Consider the following 20878-nt stretch of genomic DNA (forward strand, 5'->3'; position numbering starts at 1 on the left):
CCCCTTTAAGAAATTATTTTACTTATCTCTTAACATTTTGATCAGAAACAAATATTTAACATTCAGGAGTCACTCTAAGTGATATGGATTAGAAGCATGGGACAGGCACGGGTGAAAGATCGTTTTGGATGGGAAAGCCTGTCCACTTTCCATACATTATAACCAGCAGGCAAACACTAAATATCGGGCAGGTGCCATCCCTGCCCATCTTCTCAAGAAAAATTTAAGGAGGGACCCTGGGACCTCAAAGGTGATGGTGGCAGCCTGTCTTTTTTACCAAAAGGAGTTTGATCTAAATGAGTCCAGTTTGGATTAGGTAAAGAATGAGATTGAGGAGATGTGTCCTAGAAATCAGCCAATTTCACAGCCTGGGGCAGGTATTTGTCATCAGCTGAGTCATACTGCCTTGGGATTAGCCAGCTCTACTTTCTGTTTCAACAATAAAAAGTCTTGCAAAACTGCTGGCATGTGAGACAGAGGGATCCAGAAAGTTTTGGCATCTTTTCCAGCAGCATAACGGGTTTTAGGGAAGATACTTGTGAGAGCATGGTCCATGCACTCCACCACCTGGGACAGATCCACGTTCACAAAGGATGCGGTGCCTTTCAATTTTTCTAGGCCTGTAAAAAAAAAGAGACAGAAGCACATTTACCCTGTGGAAGAAGGGGAGTAGGGGAGTGTGAAGCTAGGTTGCAAAGGGGAGGACGCAGTGAGGGAATTTATTTTGAATTTGCCATTATAACTGGGTCCGCTTGTGGTGGGTTTTTATCTATTCCTCAGAAAAGGAAGCAGCAGTGATTTCTTTAGATTGTTGGCTCTCAGACTTGAGTGAGCAGCAGAATCTCCTAGAGAGCTTGTTCAAAGCCAGAACCCAGGAAGTTAGTAGTTTGTATAAACATGGTGGTAGTAGTATAAACACAGTACTTCTTACAACAGATTTGATATAGGAAATGTGTGTGCACGTGCTTGCGCATGTACGTGTGCACTAATATAGCTCGTGCCTCTATAATTCAGTGAATGAAGAGAGACTCATCCACTAAAGCCCTGACTCAGGAAGCTAAAGGTATCCTGGTTCTCAGCAAATGAATTGTCTGAGTAATGAGCCAAGATAGCTTTAAAGAGGCAGTGACTGGTGATGGCTTGAAGCATTCCTCCTAAGCTCTTAAAACATATTTTAAATTGTGTATCCTCAAGGGAAAACCTACTGTGTTAAATCTTTTGACTTCAGCTCCCAGTAGCCACAAGCTGTTCCAAGAGCCTGACTGAGGTTAGCTCAGAAGTCTTAAGTCTATTTTAAACTCCTACGATTCCAGTCTGGGAAACGAAGCAAAGTGAGTTTAAATTTGTGGTCTGCTTTGGATCTATGAGTCTCGCTGATCTCAAAGTCTTGGCTTGGAGAACTCTAATAAGAGCAACCAGGACAAAATCGGGCTCTAAGCCTTTCGTAATTCTGAGAAAGGACCCCTGACCCAGAGGCCAAGTCAAAAAAATTTGAGATAGAAGTTGATGATATATTCTCAGGCATCTAGAAAATATCAATTTCAACATCAAACAGGGAAAGCTCTTTTCAATGAGGGATTTTGTTCTCGAACTTAGAGGCTTCGGAGTCGGTGAGTGAGCAACAGCATTTAGTGGCAGTGGTCGTAACCTGATATGTAGTGACGTGTCAGCACTTCGAGGTTTGTCAAACCAGACGTTCTAGTTGACATATATGTACCTGTATGCATGTGTCTATGTGTGTGAGTGTGTGTGTGTGCAGTGGGGTAGTTGCAAAAGTCAGTCATTCTCCCCCAGTAGATGTGACTAGGCTTGGCTCCACCTTGAATACTCCTGGTCTCGAACCTTGCCACAGCTGGCTGTCTTACCTAAGCCCGCCAAAGAAGAGGCAGGATCACAGCTGGGGTTAGGGTGACACCAGGCCAGGTGGAGCTCCTGGCTCAAAGCAGGAGCTTAGTAAGTGTTTGAGGACTAGTGAGTAAATGTTAATAGGGCCGGGAAGACTGATATGGAGGCAAGAGCCCCGATACAGGAAGTTCCAGCAGTTCCTCAAAGCCTCATTCCCATTACAGTGCATGGCACAGAATAGATGGCCAAGTCAGGCCATCTGGGTTCAAATCCAGCTCTTCCACTTACTAGCTGTGCTACTTTGGGCAAGTTACATCCCTGTGCCTCTGCTTCTGTAAAATCCAGAGGGTTTGTTTGGGTGTTTTAAATGAAAGAGTTTGTGTAAAGTGCTTAGAATGGTGACAAGTATACAGTGAATGTTTACTATGTGTTAGTCATTGTTATCTAACCTTTATGATTATTCCTCCAGCCTTGACTCAGTCTGACTTACCTTATTTCTTCTTCCATCTCCACTGCCATGCATTCCTGCTGCGGAACGCTTCCACCCAAATATTAATAATTTCTTCCTGTTTAGGTCATGTTCAAACCTGACCTTTCCTATAAAGGTTTCTTAGCCAGAAATGCTTTGATCCTGTGCTGAATTTCTCGAGCAGTTAGAGACTGTACTATCTAGCACTCCTTTTAGGCTGTTGGGTTGTGTCTCAGAAATAAAGGATTGAGTTTCTTGCATGTTGTAAATCTCAGTGTTCAGAGTCATCTGGTTACTTTCTGTTGTCACCTGGATTGTAAGTTAGTCAGAGTCTGAGTCTTTGAATGAGTGGTAGGTGATCACCAAAAAGAGGTGGTTTGTGTAGATGTAATGACCATGGGCTCCAGTCCAGGCATTGCTCTGAGGAGCTGTATAAACTTGGGTAGGGCATTTCCCCTTTCCAAGCCTCTGCTTGCTGCTATAGTTCTTTTGAGGAATAAATGATACAATTCATAAGTATTTAGTATAGAACTTACCACTTAGTAAATGCTCAGTAAGTGTTTATAAACACGAGCAAGAGATGACACTAATTAATAGGGACTCCTGATCTATATTTGAGATCTCTACTGGTGTATCACCATGATAACCTTATTTTTTCCTTTCTGTTCGAGTCTCTTTCAAGCTGTCTAGGACAATGAACCCCATAGGACCCTGGGTCCACCCCAAAGCTCACTTTTCTTGATGTAGCTTTCTCCATATTGTTGTTTGATGTCTGGAGACAGATGCTTCCAAATGGCAAGTTTTTTTTCAGCAGCCTTTTCTGGATCTGACAAATTGGTTTTGAACAATCCTGGTTCAATGCAAGCGACATGCACACCAAAAGCTTTCATGTCCCTCCTGTGAAAAGAGCCAGTTGAAGACATTTAATTCAGGCTTATTTGAATAATGTTTGCTTATAAATATTTTCATGGAATCACAGAATGGTGTGCCCAGGAAAGAGCATCGTATTCTACCATCTCAGTTTGCAGATGAGGAACTGAACTATGGGATGGATCATCTTCCACATTCCAGACTGGCTACTATGCAGTATACATGTGGGACACATCTGAATAGCACAGCAAAGTCTTTGAAAGTGAACAAACATTGGGAACAAACCACAGAAGTTTGGTTGGAAGTTGTGACCTGAACACAAGCTGGTCAATTATCTGCTGAAAACAACAATAACAACAGAAACCTATCAACATTCTCCCCAGAATTTAATAAGACTCATAGTTTCATGCTGTACCAAGTGTGTTTAGCAAGGCTGAAGTAACACAGATGTTGGAATTATCAAAGTCTTTAACGTGCTTGTTACAGACATGCTCCAAGAGAGAGACACTCCTGAAGTAAATGGGAATTTAGAAAGCTTCAGAAAAGAGAGAAAAGATAAAGAAGAACCAAGTGAAAATTTTACACTTGAAAAATGCATTAACCAAAATAAAATATTTACTGGCTAGACTCATTAGTAAAATGAAGAAGATGAAGGAAAGTCAATGAATTTGAAGATAGATCACTAGAAATTTCCTAATTTGAACAGCAGAGAGAACAGTGATTGACACAGTGAACAGAACCATAGGACAAAATCAAAAGGTCCAGTATTTGTGTTAGAATCCCAGAAGGAAGAGAAAGAGTGGATTGTAGATAAAAAATGTTTGGAGAAACAATGGCTGAAACCTCCTCAGATATGTGAAAAGGCATAAAGCTACAGATTGGAGAAGCCCAGTGAACCTCAGACATCATAAACCCAAAGAGTGAACCTCAGACATCATAAACCGAAAGAAACTAATGCCTGGGGCACTGAATTGAAGGATTTATTAAATTGGTTCTTTAATGGTTTTATGCTCTGGAGTTCTCTGGTGACCCATAGCAAAAAGAGGTAGTCAGTGCTTTCTTGTGGTAGCAAAATCTTCACATTAGATTAGCAAGCTTGTGTGTGTGTGTGTGTGTGTGTGTGTGTGTGTGTGTGTGTGTGTGTGTGTGTGTGAGTCACTCAGTCTTGTCCGACTCTTTGCCACCCCACGGACTATAGCTCGCCAGGCTCCTCTGTCTATGGGATTCTCCAGGCAAGAATAATAGAGTGGGTTGCCGTTCCCTTCTCCAGGGTAGCAAGCTTCTAAGTTTTATTTGGAAATAGAAGCATCAGAGGAAAGCTGTCTTTCTTGTCCTTAGGGTAGCGGTGGGACGGTTACCATTCTCTCAGCTATAGTGTGTGAAATTTGAGTCCAGAACTTGCAACAAGCAGGAAAAAATGTCGCATCACTAAGTCATTACTTTATCAGATAATTTTCTACTGAGGGTTTTAAATAAGATATCACTGTTGTGTCTGCATCTGACAGTAATACCAACAGAGAGACCTGATTTAGTTCCTCTCTGTGATTCCCTAACTATTAAACAAGCTAATCTGTTGAATACAAATTTGCCACCACTATTCACATATGCATTAATGCAAAAAGGAGAAAAGACTTTAAAAGATTTAGGTTCAAATCCTATTCTACCACTTGACAGCTGGGTGACCTTGGGGGAGTTATCTCATCTTTCTTAGCTTCAGTGGTATCATTTATATTTTATTTCTCACTTTTTAAATTTTTTTCCCTTATTTTTTGCTTCAAACCCTTGTGTCAAGGGCTGACTTTCAGTATCATAAATTGGGAATAGTTTAAAGCACTAAATAGAGTGTCTGGTTGATAAATGTTCAGTGGGGTGGTGAGTGGTTATTATTTGCTAAGATGCCCATGTTTGCTTTACCTTAAGCTGTCATTGAAGCCTTCTACTGCATATTTAGATGGAGAATAGCCCCCTCCACCAAATGCAAGCCGACCCCCAATGCTGGAGACATTGACAATTCTCCCTCGAGCCTTTTTGACCAAGGGAAGCATGTTTAACGTGACACTGATGAGTCCAAACAGGTTCACTTCAACAGGTTCTCTGTAGTCCTCGACCGTCAGCCAGTCGTTGGGTGCCAGCACACCAAGAATGCCAGCGTTGTTGATCAGACCCCAGAGACCTAGAACAGAGCGGAAGGGAAGGAGGTGTGGCACAAGGTGACATTTATATAGGCATCCTTGATGGAAATACAGCTCTGCCTTATCTGATGGTGCCATTTCCTCCTTCCGTCACATTCCTTCCTGCTTTGAATACTTGCAGTTTGGGGAAGTGATAGTACAGTGGGTGGGAGGTTAAACTGAAACGGCTGAAGTTTTGTTACTGGAAACCAACCTCACAATTTTTCTGTTTCTGCTTAGAATGGCAAACACTATCTGAGTGAGACTTTTTCATCTCAGATGTGAGGAGATTGCTCTATTTTTCCTATCATGCTGGATGGCATAGCCAGAGAAAACTTATGAACTGTTTTTATAGACAAAGAACAACATCGATCTATTTCACATTTATTTTTTTGGTAAAAATCCAGTCATTCACCTGTCTTATTTTATGATGGGAAACATTTAACATTGTTCAAAGTGTTTGGCATTCAAGCATTAAAATATTATTTGGAGCCTTATCAAACCACTGCTTTTGAGGTTCAGAGTCTCAACTATATGATGAAGATGTGATAAAGAAAAATCATATCTGTTTGTTTTTTCCTTTGTGGATTCAAATATCTTCATCCATGAGAGTATTTCAAACTTCATTCAAGGAAATAAAACAAAAAGTCTTCCAGTTCAGAATGCTCCTATCTTTGCAGAATCTAATGCAGAATGAGGTCCGATGACTCCCTATTCTACCACGACTGCCTAAGACGCATTTGCTCAGGTTGCCAGACTATTTTCTTCCTTTCCCAGGGACATTGTGTGAGCTCTGGAACCATTTTGCAGTCGGAAGATGGTCCTGGATATCCAGATGGCAATTCAAGGGTTGCCCTCAGGATCTACTGTAGCTTTTGGCCCCAAGTTTGCTATGTAAGTGGCTAGAGTAGCACTTCACAGAAAAAGACCAGTTAGCACAATCATCTCAGTTCTAAATTCACCCATGTGAACATTTGAGAAGATAACATGGGCTGTGTCTCTTATGCATGTAGAGACTGTGCAATGTAGAAATATTCAGGGCTAGCCTAAACTTTCTCCCATCTTCTCCAGTACACAACTGGTATTTAGCAGACATTTTTTGGGGGGGGGGCGGGGAAAGACCATTTAAAATCAGACTATTTACTTTCATTTAGCTTTGCTTACTTCTCAACACCCCCTCCATTCCCCTCATTTTCACATCACTCACCTTTCTCCCCAACTTGGTTTTTCACCCACTGGGCAGCCCTCTTGACATTTTCCGGGTCAGTTACATCCAGAAGCACGGTATGAAGCCTCTCTGAAGTTTCTGCCTTTAAAGCTGTTGATCCTGATTCCGTCAGACAGGCAGCAATTACATGAAATCCTTTCTTATCAAAAGTTCTGGCTGCCAAGTTTCCAAAGCCAGTATCACATCCAGTGATGAAAATGTACTTATCAGTGATATTTGTGATCTTTAGCTGTCTTTTATAATTCCACAGAAAACCACAAAGGATCAGAAGGGCTAAGAGCCAAAAGAGCATTTTTTTCCTGGTGTATGACAAGGACACTTCTTTCTTGAACAATAAAAGAAGATGGCGTCCTGAGTGTTCAAAATTAGAAAGAAAATTCAAATTAGAACCATTAGGGCATAATAACCCAGAGTGATGAACTTGAGATATCTTAATGCATTTGGATGGATACATAGATGGTTAAAAATGCAATAACTCTTGTTTGGTTGGGAAGATGGCCATTTAAGTGTTAAACTACACCTGTCATATGTGCGTGTGTGTGCTCAGTTGTGTCTGACTCTTTGTGACCCGCATGGACTGTTTTTCTCTGGGCTCCTCTGTCCATGGGATTCTTCAGGCAAAAACACTGGAGTGGGTTGCCATTTCTTCCTCTAAAGGATCTTTCCGACTTAGGCATCAAACCTGTGTCTCCTGCATTGCAGGCAGATTCTTTACCACTAAGCCACAAGGGTTTCCCAAGTGGCAGAGAAAGTAACTGGCAAAATTGACATGGGTCATTGGGTTGATTTTACTTTTTTTTCTCTCTCTATATATGCAAATATTTCATTGCTTAATAAGGAATATGAACATAAACACAGGTAGAATGATACACACACACTCATGCACACAGACACACAACTCTATTTCTGTTATTTTACAAGGAATAGATTGTTTCAGATAAAAATAGTTCAATATATCTTCACTTATCGTGGAAAATTTGGACTCTGCTTTCATCTTTTTTTCCTGCTGAAAGATCTATAGCTAAAGAAGGAAAAAATGGGTAATAAAAACAAGTCAGAGGTAAAAGGAAGGTTTGTGCAAACTAGTTGGTTCTTGTGGTATAGCTGTGACTATTTCTAAAGCAGTCAGGTTTTTAGACTATTGTGACTTAAAAATTTGGTATAGTTTTTCCAAATCTCCCCTCTGTAGGAATTATTGATTTGTTGCAAGTCGATGTCTATGTAGCAAGATTTCCCCTTTTCAAATAAATAAATACATTTAAAATATATAATTTTGAGGGGTGGAGTGGTGTAACCGACTCTTGCAAAATGTCATATTTAGACATTTTAAGGAAATTTCATGTTTATGCATTCAATTAGTATAGCATTTTGCTCAAGCCTAGGTCTTGATAAAAAATTGTTGAATAACTAAAAGTTGACTATATTCACCAAATGGATTCTGTAACCTTTGTGGTAATCCAAACTCCCAAGGGAATTATGTGAAAAATGCAGATATTCATGGGGTTTAATGTGCCCTAGAGCTGAGAGTCAGAGAAGGCAATGGCACCCCACTCCAGTACTCTTGCCTGGAAAATCCCATGGATGGAGGAGCCTGGTGGGCTGTAGTCCATGGGGTTGTAAAGAGTCAGACACGACTGAACGACTTCACTTTCACTTTTCACTTTCATGCACTGGAGAAGGAAATGGCAACCCGCTCCAGTGTTCTTGCCTAGAGAATCCCAGGGATGGAGGAGCCTGGTGGCTGCTGTCTATGGGATCACACAGAGTCGGACACGACTGAAGTAACTTAGCAGCAGCAGCAGCAGCAGAGCTGTGAGTGGAAACTCTGTGTTGTAGGGTTTTGCTGCTGGCAAGCAGGCCTGAGGGAGCAATAGTGAAACAATGGCTTACTTCCATAAAGCGTTCTGCCTTTCACTTTTGCATATAGGTCTCACTAGATCCTCTTCGTAGCCTTTTCAGTTAGAAAGGGCTCATTACTTGCCTCATTTTATAGGATAATTAATATGCCAGTTAATAAATGTAAAAGGAAAATTGGAATTAGCAAATCATCATGTGGCAGCTGACAAAGTAACAGCTGTCCCAGGCAATTCTAAACTAGTGGGCGGAATTCCGATGAGAAACAGTAACTACAGAATCTCAAAGAATCTCTGCATAAGGCTCGTACTAAGCAAAAAGAGAGCAATAGTAATCTCACAGTGGAGAAATCTGACGGATACCACTTGAACCAAGTGATAAAAGTGAACGCTACAGAGACGACAAAATGCAGAGGAGTAGCTGGACATGGAGTACTTCTCTCTCCATGGATGCATCAGGGATGTATCTTCAGATCCAAGGATCTCACAGAGTGCCAGCTGAGAGCTGGCAGGAGTGCCTGACCACCGGAAAGGCATATGGATCCACATAAAACTCAGTAAGAGGAAGGAAGGAAGGAAGGAAGGAAGGAAGGGAAAATTAGGAGAGTGAGTAGGACTGGATCTGCACTCAGGGGGTGAAGGAGCTAAAGCAGGGGTGAGATTCCCACACCAGAGCAATAGTTTGGGACAGAGAGGAGGCATTTGAGGCTGTTGGAGAGTGAATCAATTGATCTGTGACATTCTGAATGGAGCAGAGAACCACAGCCCTACCTGTCCAGGACACAGGTCCCTCTGTACGCGCAGTCGCTGGGAGCTGGACCGTTGGGATTAGAGAGCAATTCCGAAGTGAGGACTGCTGGTGACTGCAGGAGATGGCCTGAAGGGATGTGAGGGAGGCGATCTCGGTGGGAGTGCCCTTGAAGGAGAGCTGGGCAGCCACGGAGGCAGGGCCCTACTGCTGAAGCATGTGCAGGGGGTGGAGCCACCACTGTAGCCTCTCTCTCTCCCCACAGGCCAGAGCCAGCAGCTGACCAGTAGAGCAAGACCCCAGAGATGGTGGTCCTTGGGGGGCCTGATGCACCAAACAACAGAGAAAGATCAAAGCCAGGAGGGCCCTTTGAGCACCTGCTTCACCAAGCAACAAAGAAGGACCAGCTAGGGAAGTCCTTTGAATGCCAGCTTCCAGAGGCTAGAAAAAGACTCTATGTCTGTGCTAAATTGCTTCAGTTATGTCCCACTCTGTGCGACCCTGTGAACTGCACCCTGCCAAACTCCTCTGTCCATGGGATTCTCCAAGCAAAAATATTGGAATGGGTTGCCATGCCTCCTCCTGGGGGCTCTTCCCAGCCCAAGGATCAAACCCATGTCTCTTACGTCTCCTGCATTAGCAGATGGGTTCTTTATCACTAGCACCACCTGGGAAGCCCCTGAAAAAGAGTCAAATAGCACTTTATCTCCTATGCCCATGGCCACCAGCTTCCCTACACTTTTGGCCCCGCCAGGTTCCCCACACTCTGAACGGCCATGCCACCTCCATGCCCAGTCCTCGCTGGTGCAGAGCTGCCAGAGGCTAGAAGGCAAAAGCCTCACTAGTGCCGTGCCTCCTGCTCCTGTGGCCGCCGCCTCCCCTGCATGTGCGGTGCTGCCAGGGTCCCCACAATTCAAGCAGCTGCGATACCTCCACTCTTGGTCCTCATTGGGGCAGGCCCAAGTCCTCCAGGGCAGCCTCAGGAGTGGACTCCCATGGATAACCTGCATGCAGTGGTGAGGATAAAACCCCAATTGAGCTCCAGGGGCAGAGTGGCTAAGGAAGAGGATTGAAAATCTCTCCACCAGCTGTACAAGCTGCAGATTAAATCCACACAACCAACTAGGTAGACTCTGTGCCTATGGAATATACAAAAGGACAAGAAGAGAAAGAAAAAAAGAAAAAAACACATAAAAGAAAAAAACCCTAGCTCTGGCAACTGTGGACATTGGAGGCAAGTACACATAGGAGTAGAGGCTATGTCCAAAGAACAGTGCAGTGTAGGAGGGCTTCCTAGGAGGTGGAGGTGGAGCTACTGCTCTCTATATACATTTTTTTTCTTTTTTTTCCCCTTTCCCCTCTTTTCCCCTCTCTCCCCCCTTCCCCCGTTTATATCCTTTTAATCTTTTCCCCCTTTTTTCTTTTTCATATATTTCTCATTTTCTTCCTTTTTTCATTCTCTTTTTTCTCTCTTCCTTTTGTAAATGTGTGAGTTTCTTTGAGTGCTCTTGGCAATTGAGTGTTGTTTTCACCATTAGTCTTGAGGTTTTGTCTTCTGTGCTGTGATCCCTGTGAAGTCTTGCTGCTACAGTAAGGGAAGGAACCAACAGCAGACTATTGGAGGCAGAAAAATGGGTAAGTGATCTGGAAGACAGAATGGTGGAAAGAATTGAAGCAGAGCAGAATAAAGAAAAATGGGGAAAGACAGAATGGTGGAAAGAACTGAAGTAGAGCAGAATAAAGAAAAAAAAAGGAAGAAATGAGGACGGTCTCAGAGACCTCTGGAACAACATTAAGCACAATAACATATGAATTATAAGGATCCCAGAAGAAGGCGGGGAACAAAGGCATGAGAAAATATTTGAGGAGGTAATAGTCAAAAATATCCTTAACTTGGGGAAGGAAATAACCATCCAAATCCAGGAAGCCCAGAGTCCAATACAGGATAAACCCAAGGAGAAATACACCAAGACACATATTAATCAAACTAATGAAAATTAAACACAAAGAACAAATATGAAAAGCAGCAAGGGAAAAGCAGCAAATAATACACAAGGGGATTCTCATAAGGCTAACAGCTAATCTTTCAACAGAAACTCTGGCCAGAAGGGAGTGACAAGGTATACTTAAAGAGATGAAAGAAACAAAATTACAACAAAGATTACTCTATCTAGTAAGGATCTCATTCAGATTCAAAGGAGAATTCAAAAGCTTTACGGATAAGCCAAAAAAAAAAAAAAAAAAGATAAGAGAATTCAGCATCACCAAACCAGCTCCACAACAAATGCTAAAGAAACTTCTCTAAGTTGGAAACACAAGAGGAAGAAAAGACCTACAAAAACAAACCCAAAAGAATAAAGTAAATAGTAATAGGATCATTAGTTAATTAGTGTTAGTCGCTCAGTCGTGTCCAACTCTTTGTGACCCCATGAACTGTAGCCCACTAGACTCCTCTGTCCATGGAATTCCTCAAGCAAGAATATTGGAGTGGATAGCCATTTTCTTCTCCAGGGGCTCTTCCTGACCCAGAGATTGAATCTAGGTCTCCTGCATTGCAGGCAGATTCTTTACTGTCTGAGCCACCAGGGAAGCCCCATACATATCATATATATCAATAATTATGTTAAACGTAAATTGACTAAATGCTCCAATTAAAAGACACAATGGATACAAAAACAAGACCCTTATATATGCTGTCTACAAGAGACCCACCTCAGACCTAGGGACACACAGACTCAAAGTGAGGAGCTGGAAAAAGATATTCCATGCAAATAGAAATCAAAAGAAAGCAGGATAACCATAGTCTTATCGGATAAATAGACTTTAAAATAAAGACTGTTATAAGAGACAAGGAAGGACACTACATGATGATCCAGGAATCAATCCAAGAAGAAGATATAAAAATTGTAAATTATATGCATCTAATATAGGAGCACCTCAATACTAAGGCAAATGCTAATAACTATTAAAGGGCAAATTGACAGTAACACAATAATAGTGCAGGTCTTTAATACTCCATTAATACCAACAGACAGATCTACCAGACAGAAAATTAATAAGAAAACACAAGCCTTAAATGATACATTATATCAGTTGGACCTAACCGATATTTATAGGACTTTTTATGCAAAAACAGCAGCTTTCACTTTTTCTCAAGCGCACATGGAACTTTCTCCAAGATAGAGCACATTTTGGGTCACAAATCAAGCCTAGGTAAATTTTAAAAAATTGAAATCATTTCAATCATCTTTTCCAACCACAACACTATAAGACTAGATATCAGCTACAGGGGAAAAAAACTACCAAGAACACAAACACATGGAGGCTAAACAATACACTTCTGAATAACCAACGTATTACTGAAGAAGTCAAAAAAGAAATCCAGGTATACTTAGAAACAAATGACAATGAAAACAACAACTCAAAACCGACAGGAGGCACTAGAAGTAGAGCTAAGTGGAAAGCTTATACCAATACAGACCTCCCTTAAGAATCAAGAAAAACATTGAATAAGCAACCTAACTTTACACCTAAAGCAACTAGAAAAAGAACAAAAAACCCTAAAGTTTGTATAAGGGAAGAAATCATAAAGATCAGAGCTGAAATAAATGAAGGAGACAATAGCAACTTTTGATCCTGTACCGGAAAATCATTTTTTCTTTTGTCAAAAAGAACATTTTTAGGTTGACAAGTGAAATTTGAGTAAGCTCTGTAGATCTGATAAACAATAAGTATTACATCAATATCAAATTCTCAGTTTTGATCACTTCTATGATTATGTAGAAAATGTCCTACTTTTTAGGAAATACACATGGAAATATTTAAGGATTAAGTAGCACCATGTCTCCAACTTACTCTTAAATGGTTTAGGAAATAATAAAAATATGTATATAAACAAACATTAAGAATATGTACATTCTCTAAAGAGAGAATAAGAATGTAAGTGTGGTACAATGTCAATATCTGGGGATTCTGAGTTGTGCTATTCTTTCAACTTTTCCATAAATTTGAAATTAATTCAAACCAAAAGGTTCAAAATTAGGCAAAGGAAAATGATTTTTTTTTTTTTTAATGAGAAAAGTATTCATTTGACTGCTTTGAGTTCCATGCACAGGATAGGTGAGAAGTTTCATATCCAGAACTTCAGAGTCTAGTGACCTTGGACACCAAGATTTCTGCCTTCTTCTCTTTGCGAAGTTCACCTTCATAACCACTGGAGGAAAGCAAAAACTCAGACCAAATCAGTCAGACTCCCTCTCCCTCCTCATCTTATCCGTCTCCCCCCTCAACTTCCTCCTTCCCTAGCCAAACCAATTTTTCCCGGGTGACAAGCAAACAGAGAGGAGGTTTCAGTTGTTAGGGATGGGCTTACATTAAAATGTGTTGTCCTCATTAGTTACTCCTTTGGGCTGAGGGTTATTTCAGATGCTGGTGTCCCAGCCTGCAGCCTGAATCCAAGGACTGCCAGGCTTGACCTAGAGCTTTGCAAAGTCTGCCCTTTCCCCAAAGATTACCATGCAAAAATACTGCTTCTTCTTCAGTCCCTAAGGCTCACACACCTCTAGGTCATTGGACCAAGTCAGCCACAAACCAACACATACCTTTGTCCTCTAATTTTAGCCAAGATGCCACCTTTGAGTAATAACCCTCGGTCAGTCAGAGTTGCTGAGAACATGACCTGTACACAGAAGCTGATTGATGGTTGATTGGTTCACTGACCACTGGGAAGTAAATGAGTAACAGCAACTCACAGGGCCGCATCAGCCTTATTCTGCCAGCTGTGGTCACCTCCATATGGGTCCGTGGTGCCAGCAATTCAGTCAGGGCATTGACTTTGGTTGCTTGGGTTGTTGGCATCTCTGTGTGTTTTCCAATTTATCTCACAGCATTTATTGGAAATTGTATTTCCAATTTATCTCCCTGCTTAGTAGGCGTACAAATCTCTCAGCAAGAAGTGCCTAGGTCTGCAGGGTCCCTCTAGCACCCAGGGACTGTAAGCTTATTGACTCATCAAGGCCAAGAACAGAGTAAGAGAAAGCAGATCTTCAGCCCCTATAGCTCAATGCATGAGGTGGGGTGCAGTTCTGAGCGTATGTCCTCTGAACAGGTCATGGAGTGTTTTCTTCAGCCAAAATCAACACTAGCCAATTTGCCAGTAAAAATTTAGAAAGCAAGGACCAAGGTCACACACACACACACATACACAAGAGACATTAAATCAGGGTTTAGGTGCTGAAGCCTTGGAATCAGGCAGATCAAGTTTCAGGTTCAGTTCCTCTACCATCAGAGGGCCTTTAGGTGAATTGTTATATTACTTTCATTTCCATTTTCTATCTGTAAAATAGAGATAACTTCTACCTTGAAGAGTGTTGTTATTTAGTCGCTAAGTCTTATCCAACTCCTCATGACTGTATGAACTATAGCCCGCCAGGCTCTTCTGTCCATGGGATTCTCCAGGCAAGAATACTGAAGTGGGTTGCCATTTCTTCCTCCAAGGGATCTTCCAGACCTAGGAATTGGACTCATGTCTCCTGCCTATTCTGCACTGGCAGATAGATTCTTTACCACTGAGCCACCAGGGAAGCCCACCTTGAAGAGTACCTGGTGAAATGAAATGATGGGCACACAGGAAGAGCCTTGTCATGTGGCAGGATTGGCTGCTGTATGCATAGCTCAAGTCTTAGCATGGGGTTCTCAGCCTCAGTGTTTTTGCAGTTTTGGTCAGATAATTCTTTACCATGGGGGGGTCTCTCCTGCGTATTACAGGATGTTTAGCACCACCCTGGCCTCTGACACTTAGATGCCAGTAGTCTTCTTACCCAGTTGTGACAACCAAAAATGTCTCCAGACATTGCCAGATGTTCCCCTAGGAATAAAATTCCTCCCAGTAGAGAACTGCTGGTCTAGTGTTTCCTTGTCTTGGAGGTCCAGAACGGTACAGTATTCAGAACTGCTGGAAACTGCTGAAAACCCAGACTGGAAATTCAGTCTTTGTTTCCTTAGTAGTGACATATTGATGAAAGTTTATATTTTTTATGGTCTTACCAGAAAATTTTTATTATTTATAAATACTGGATGGCATCATCAGCTCAATGGACATGAGTCTGAGCAAACTCCTGGAGATAGTGAAGGACAGGGAAGCCTGGAGTGCCACAGTCCATCTGGTCGTGAAGAGACAGACATGACTTAGCGATTGAACAACAATAAATTCATAGCCTGCTGCAGTAAGCATTAATATCTATGATTTTAAAAAGTTTCCTAGGAACCTTGCTGGTGGTCTAGTGGTTAAGAATCTGCCTTTAAATGCAGGACACTCAGGTTCAATCGCTATTTGGGGAACCAAGATACCACATGCTGTGTGGAGCAACTAAGCCCATGGGCTGCAACTACTGAGCTTGTGTACTTGAGTCCCCTCAATACAACTGGAGAGTTTGTGCATCGCACCACAGGGATCTCACATGCTGCAACTAAGAGCCGAGGCAGCCAAATAAATAAAATAAATGAATATACATATTTTGAAAATTGCCTTTTTGTCATCAGGAGGATAGGAGGCAGTGAGCAAAGCCAAATCTATGTATGTTACCATTTGTGAATTTAGAAATTACTAAATGAGCACTCACAGAATTTATGAGGTCTAAATTCCAGCTGAGCCTTTTGAGTTTGGACCACTATGAACTCCTCTGGGGTGCCCTTCAGATGAGTACCACTGACTACAGAATTCAAAGAATGCTCTGAGAAAGCCATGGTCCTTGGGATTCCCAGTTGACCAAGCCAGGTAGGAATGATAGTTACTCTGTGATCTATTGAGTGGCTCAGCTGGTAAAGAATCTGCCTGCAGTGTGGGAGACCTGGGTTCGATCCCTGGATTGGGAAGATCCCCTGGAGAAGGGAAAGGCTACCTACTCCCGCATTTGGCCTGGAGAATTCCATGGACTGTATAGTCCATGGGGTTGCAAAGAGTTGGACACGACTGAGTGAATTTCACTTCACTTCACCACAGTCTAGGCCCTCTGCTAAGATCTAGAAATATTTATCTCATTCAAACCTTACAGTAAAATTATCTCTGTTTTATGGATGAGGAAACAAATTCAGAAATGCATGTTAATGGGCTCAAGATAGAATTGTGTTGTTTCAGGCCACTCAGTCCCAACATCCATCCTTTAATTGTCTGCTCCACCGTTACGGGGATTCCCACTCAACTCTGGGAGTCTGGACTGTGTGTACACTTCTCTATACCACCATGCCTAATGATACTTGATACTAAGTAAATACATGTAGAAGGAAAGAAGAAAGAAAGAGAAGAAAGTTTCACTTGAGCACCAGGCGTCTAGTGATAACTGGATTGGTTTTTGAGCCCTTTGAATCATCAGGGCATCCTCTTCTCCTTCTCCTGCGTGTCATCAGATAGTCACACTTCCCATTTAGATAACTTTGAACATTACTGAAAAAAGTTCCTATAAAATTTATCTCATTAAATTATCAAAATACTTCTGCGAACTAAGTAGGGTTAGTGTCAGACATAAGATCATTTGCCAGAGAGTGGCTAGAACTAAAAATTTCATCTCTGAGCTCCTAAACTGTGTTAAAAAAAAAAAAAAAGACAGAGAGAGAAAGAAAAGTGGAACTAGAAAGAGATGAACACATTATTAATCAATAGGAAAAATTAAAATATATTATCAAAATTCTCCATGACGCCACAAAGACTCAAAAAAGGAGAACTAGGTTTCTCTTTGATCTGTATTTGAAGGGCTGAAGAGTAACCGCTTGTTTGCAGCTATTGGAAAATATTACAACTCAATTGCTGTCCTTGTCCACTTCTGCTTCTTTTAATTTTCTCTTCCTGGGTTTCTCTTCTTGGTTAAAATATCTAAAATAAGATCCTTTGATTTCACTTCTCTTATTCATCTTCCTCCACCCTTTAAAAATAAATGAGAGATTCTTAAAAAAAATAAGATAAAAAATAATGTCTCCATGTTTCAGAGTCATTATGAGGTATACTTTATATAAGAGAGGTAGAGTTCTATGTAGTTACTTCCTCCCAAACAGTTGGTTTTATTGCCACAAACCTTCACAAAGAGAAAGCAATACTGAATCTAGTCAATCACACTGTCTGTTAGGGTATTTATTGAATCTTTATTTTTATTTTTTTCAATTTGATGCAAGTGTGACCTGAGGTGAATTAACAATTAAGCTTTTTAAATCAAAATACATCAAATAGAGAACATTTGCCAAAAAGCTTTCTAAATATTTTCCTTCTGAGTTTCTCTTGCACCAGCTTTCTTAAGGTTGACAGCAGTCTCATTGGACATGTATGTCCCTTGTCCATTTAAATCTTGTAAACCTGGGACTTCTCTGGTAGTCCAGTGGTTAGGAGTCTACCTTGCAATGCAGGAGACGTGGGTTCAATTCCTGGTCATGGAACTAAGATCCCACATACTGCAGAGCGATTAAGCCCACATTGTGCAACAATTGAGCCCGTACACCACAACCAGTCAATAGGAAAATGAAAATATGTTATCAAAATTCTCCACCACTCCACAAAGATGCAAAGGAAATAAGAAAAGAACTAGTTTTCTCTTTTATCTGCATACAAAGTCCAAACACCACAATGAAAGACCCTGCATGATGCTATCAAAATCCCACAAATTGAAACTGACTTGACACAGCCACATAAATAAATAAATATTATAAACCTGGTTAACTGACACCAGACTCATTTTTATTTTTATCTGTTCATTGAACCAAGAAATTCTGTCACTATTTAACCTAACTGGCCATTCTGAGATTTTTGTGACACATTTCTTTAAGAAAAATGACATTTGTGCCTAATGATACAAACTAAGCATATGACTAATGAATGATATTTTTTGTGAAGAAAGTCTTCATGTTGGTCACCCAGAAATCTAAAAAAATTTTAAATGGAGCCAAGGGATCTCACCTAAAATAGTCTTACATGAGCATCAGATTAAAATAATAATAATGATTATGGTGTCCCAATGAGATCGTTGAGGTGATATTCATCCTTGTAAGTTCCCTCAGACAGTGTAATGAAGAAGCTCCTTCGTTAGTTACATTCCCCTTGAATCCTGCTTCTTGCAGGAGGGAGGTGACCCTCAGGACCCAGTGTGCCTTGTGTAATGGGACACTGAAGTGTGTGTGGGGGGGGGGAGTGCCTCTTTTGCAGGCTCTTTCCTGGAGGTGTGCCAGCCCCCTCTTTTGTAGGGAAGACCTGATGAGTTTATGTTTTGCATTTTTAGTTCTAAGGAAAAAACCTATCTCCGATTTTCTTTTGATTTCTCTCAAAACTTTAAAATTATAATTCATCAAATCATCTGCAATAATACTTAATATTCTCAGTCTTTTCTAGGTTTATTATTTTGCCAGTACGCTTTCTGATATTATTGGCAGGTTAAGAATTATTGCTAAAGCCATGGTTACCTTATTTATGTTGCTGAGTAAGCACTGCTAACTAGAAGACATGATATATTAAATGTTATTATAGCTTACAGTTATGCAAAGCTTCAAAGAAGCTTGCAATACAGAGAGAATGTTATGCAGAGTTGCAGAAAGTGTGTTCAAATCTTCAGTATATTTCTTTTCATCTCAGTTATCTTTGAGCAGTTTTTAATGGCAACGCCTTGAGAAAGTGACATTCAATTTAAGAGTTTTAAATCCAGTTCCCATTATTTTCCATTTGATATATGAAATAATAAATTTTCCTTGAATTCAGATATTGAACTTTGTTCTAAATATTGGGGACACTTTTCAAATATCACAAATAAAGCAAAGATGATACAACATTTAATTCTCATTTTATGCAGCGTCTAGCCAAGGATATTTTTAGGGCATCTACTAAGCTAAATAAAGCACAGTCCTTATCCTGGAACTAAGAGTATAGCAGGTCATTTCAGAACTCTTTGTTCAAACTTAAATTGAATTTTAATTTAAAAATGTGTTTTTAAAAAAACTTTTCCCTCAACTGTTAAAAATCAATCCATTGAGAAAGACCACACCACCGCTTGGATCATAAAGCCTTTAACAAGGATTGCCCTTGAAGCGACTAAACTGACTTCCTCCCTCTGTTCTTTGTATGTTGGAAGTTTCAGGTAAAATTTCAACCCCTGAATAGTAAAACAGAGTGAATATCTGAAGCAGACTTATTGTCATCCCAGTGTCCAGGAATCAAATGTGCATTGAGGAATATCCCTGCTTTCTCCTGGACTAAACAGCATCTTTCTCACTCAGCTTAGTGTGTGTGTGTATATTTGCCTAAATTGCCCTCTGAAAGTGTTGGTAAAGCAGGTAGACAAACAGATCTGACCTGCAGTTGGTAGCAAATCTGTTGTTCCAACCAGGAACTCAGCTGAGATTCCCACTCTTTTTAGAGCTCATCCCCACTCCAGTTTCCAATTAATTATAACATTCATAGATGGTGTCAAATAGGTACAGAAAGATGAACTAGAGGGAGATCTAATTGTAACTCTAGGGTGACAAAGAACATTCAAAGAGAAACCTGGGGAAGGAAGTTCAAGGCAGGGTTTCCGGTGGCATTGAGCTTTTTTCTGTGATGAGATGAACCCAGTGGCCATCACAGCCTTCTAACATATCATTAAAAAAAAATAGCAACTGCTGACCACAGCATGAAAGACAACTTGATTTATTATGTAAGAGTGAGGAAAATCAAGACAGTTTGAAGACTGACATGAGAAATGAAGGAGTGAGTGACAGAACTCCATCAACGGTTACCTTATTTAAGATGAACTGGGACACAGAAGCTGTTGTGACCTTGCTGGGCTGCTTGTAATCTGCCTGATCTGGCCGCTGTGCTGGGGGAAGGAAGGATTGTGTCACCCTGACCTCGCAGATCCTCTTAAGGTAGAGATGCCTGGGCTTCCGTCAAGCTCAAAGTACTTAAGTGTGTGAGGAGTCCGCAGGTTCCCTCCTCGCTCTGTGAGTCACTGTGACTCGAGCTGATGACTAAATTTGTCTCTTCAGATGGAGGAAGCCAAGAAGCTCTGGGTCATGTGTTTCCAAAGGAATCTGCAGTATCTTTAGCAAATAAAATATAGTAGCTTTTAGAAGGGACTTAAAAATGATCAGTGACACCTTTTTCACTGTGAGTACTGAAACAATTAACATGGAGACATTTTGTAAATTGCCTGATACATTGTTTCAATTATTTAACTTTTGAGTTATGATGATTGTTCATGATCTCTAGTTATTTTTTTCATCCTGTTAATAGTGCCCCTTCCTTTCTAAGAGACTAGGTAGGGGAATCAGTCCCTGATGGTTCTTTTTACCACCTAAAAAAACAGCCTGATAAGCAAGAAGATCAAAACTAGTGTAATGAGAGAGTGGACTTATAAGCCTTAATTTGTATCTTAAGGTACGACAAGGAGATACTGACCCTGGTGGCTCAGATGGTAAAACGTCTGCCTACAATGAGGGAGGCCTGGGTTCAATCCCTGGGTCGGGAAGATCCCCTGGAGAAGGAAATGGCAACCCACTCCAGTATTCTTGCCTAGAAAATCCCATGGATGGAGGAGCCTGGCCATGGGGTAGCAAAGAGTCAGACACGACTGAATAATTTCACTTTCACTTTCAAGGAGATACTGAGACCACTGGGAATGGGAAAGGATGCCCCTTCTTTCCCAGCATTGGTCTATTTTAGGAACGATCACAACTGACCTGGCA

The 20878-nt window shown here is 41.0% G+C and overlaps 1 protein-coding gene across 6 annotated transcripts; it reads right to left on the reverse strand.

Moving 5' to 3' along the window:
• DHRS9 (dehydrogenase/reductase 9) lies at positions 1-20071 on the reverse strand. 6 transcript variants are annotated; one of them, XM_060409803.1, is made up of 8 exons: positions 19931-20071; positions 10115-10188; positions 9811-9863; positions 9208-9313; positions 6563-6934; positions 5099-5357; positions 3048-3211; positions 1-620 (listed from the first exon to the last, which is right to left on the reverse strand). In XM_060409803.1, exons 2-8 carry the CDS (start codon positions 10131-10133, stop codon positions 397-399), a joined length of 1197 nt encoding a protein of 398 aa, XP_060265786.1. In that variant the 5' UTR covers positions 10134-10188; positions 19931-20071; the 3' UTR covers positions 1-396. The 6 variants fall into 6 exon arrangements, with proteins under 6 accessions (XP_060265786.1, XP_060265787.1, XP_042099699.1 ...); XM_060409804.1 differs by having other exon boundaries at positions 10115-10240; XM_042243765.1 differs by lacking the exon at positions 9811-9863.
• Between the last annotated feature and the right edge of the window lie 807 nt (positions 20072-20878).

This window comes from Ovis aries, chromosome 2 (genome assembly GCF_016772045.2).
Source record: "Ovis aries strain OAR_USU_Benz2616 breed Rambouillet chromosome 2, ARS-UI_Ramb_v3.0, whole genome shotgun sequence".
In the NCBI taxonomy this organism is placed as follows: Eukaryota; Metazoa; Chordata; class Mammalia; order Artiodactyla; family Bovidae; genus Ovis; species Ovis aries.

Excerpts from the sequence above, each read along its gene's own strand:
- DHRS9 (XM_060409803.1), bottom strand. Across the intron at positions 9,314-9,810 it reads CATCTGCTAATGCAGGAGAC|GCCATCTCCTGCAGTCACCA; the intron begins GTAAGAGACATG and ends ACATCCCTTCAG. Across the intron at positions 6,935-9,207 it reads GGGACCTGTGTCCTGGACAG|GACGCCATCTTCTTTTATTG; the intron begins GTAGGGCTGTGG and ends TTGAACACTCAG.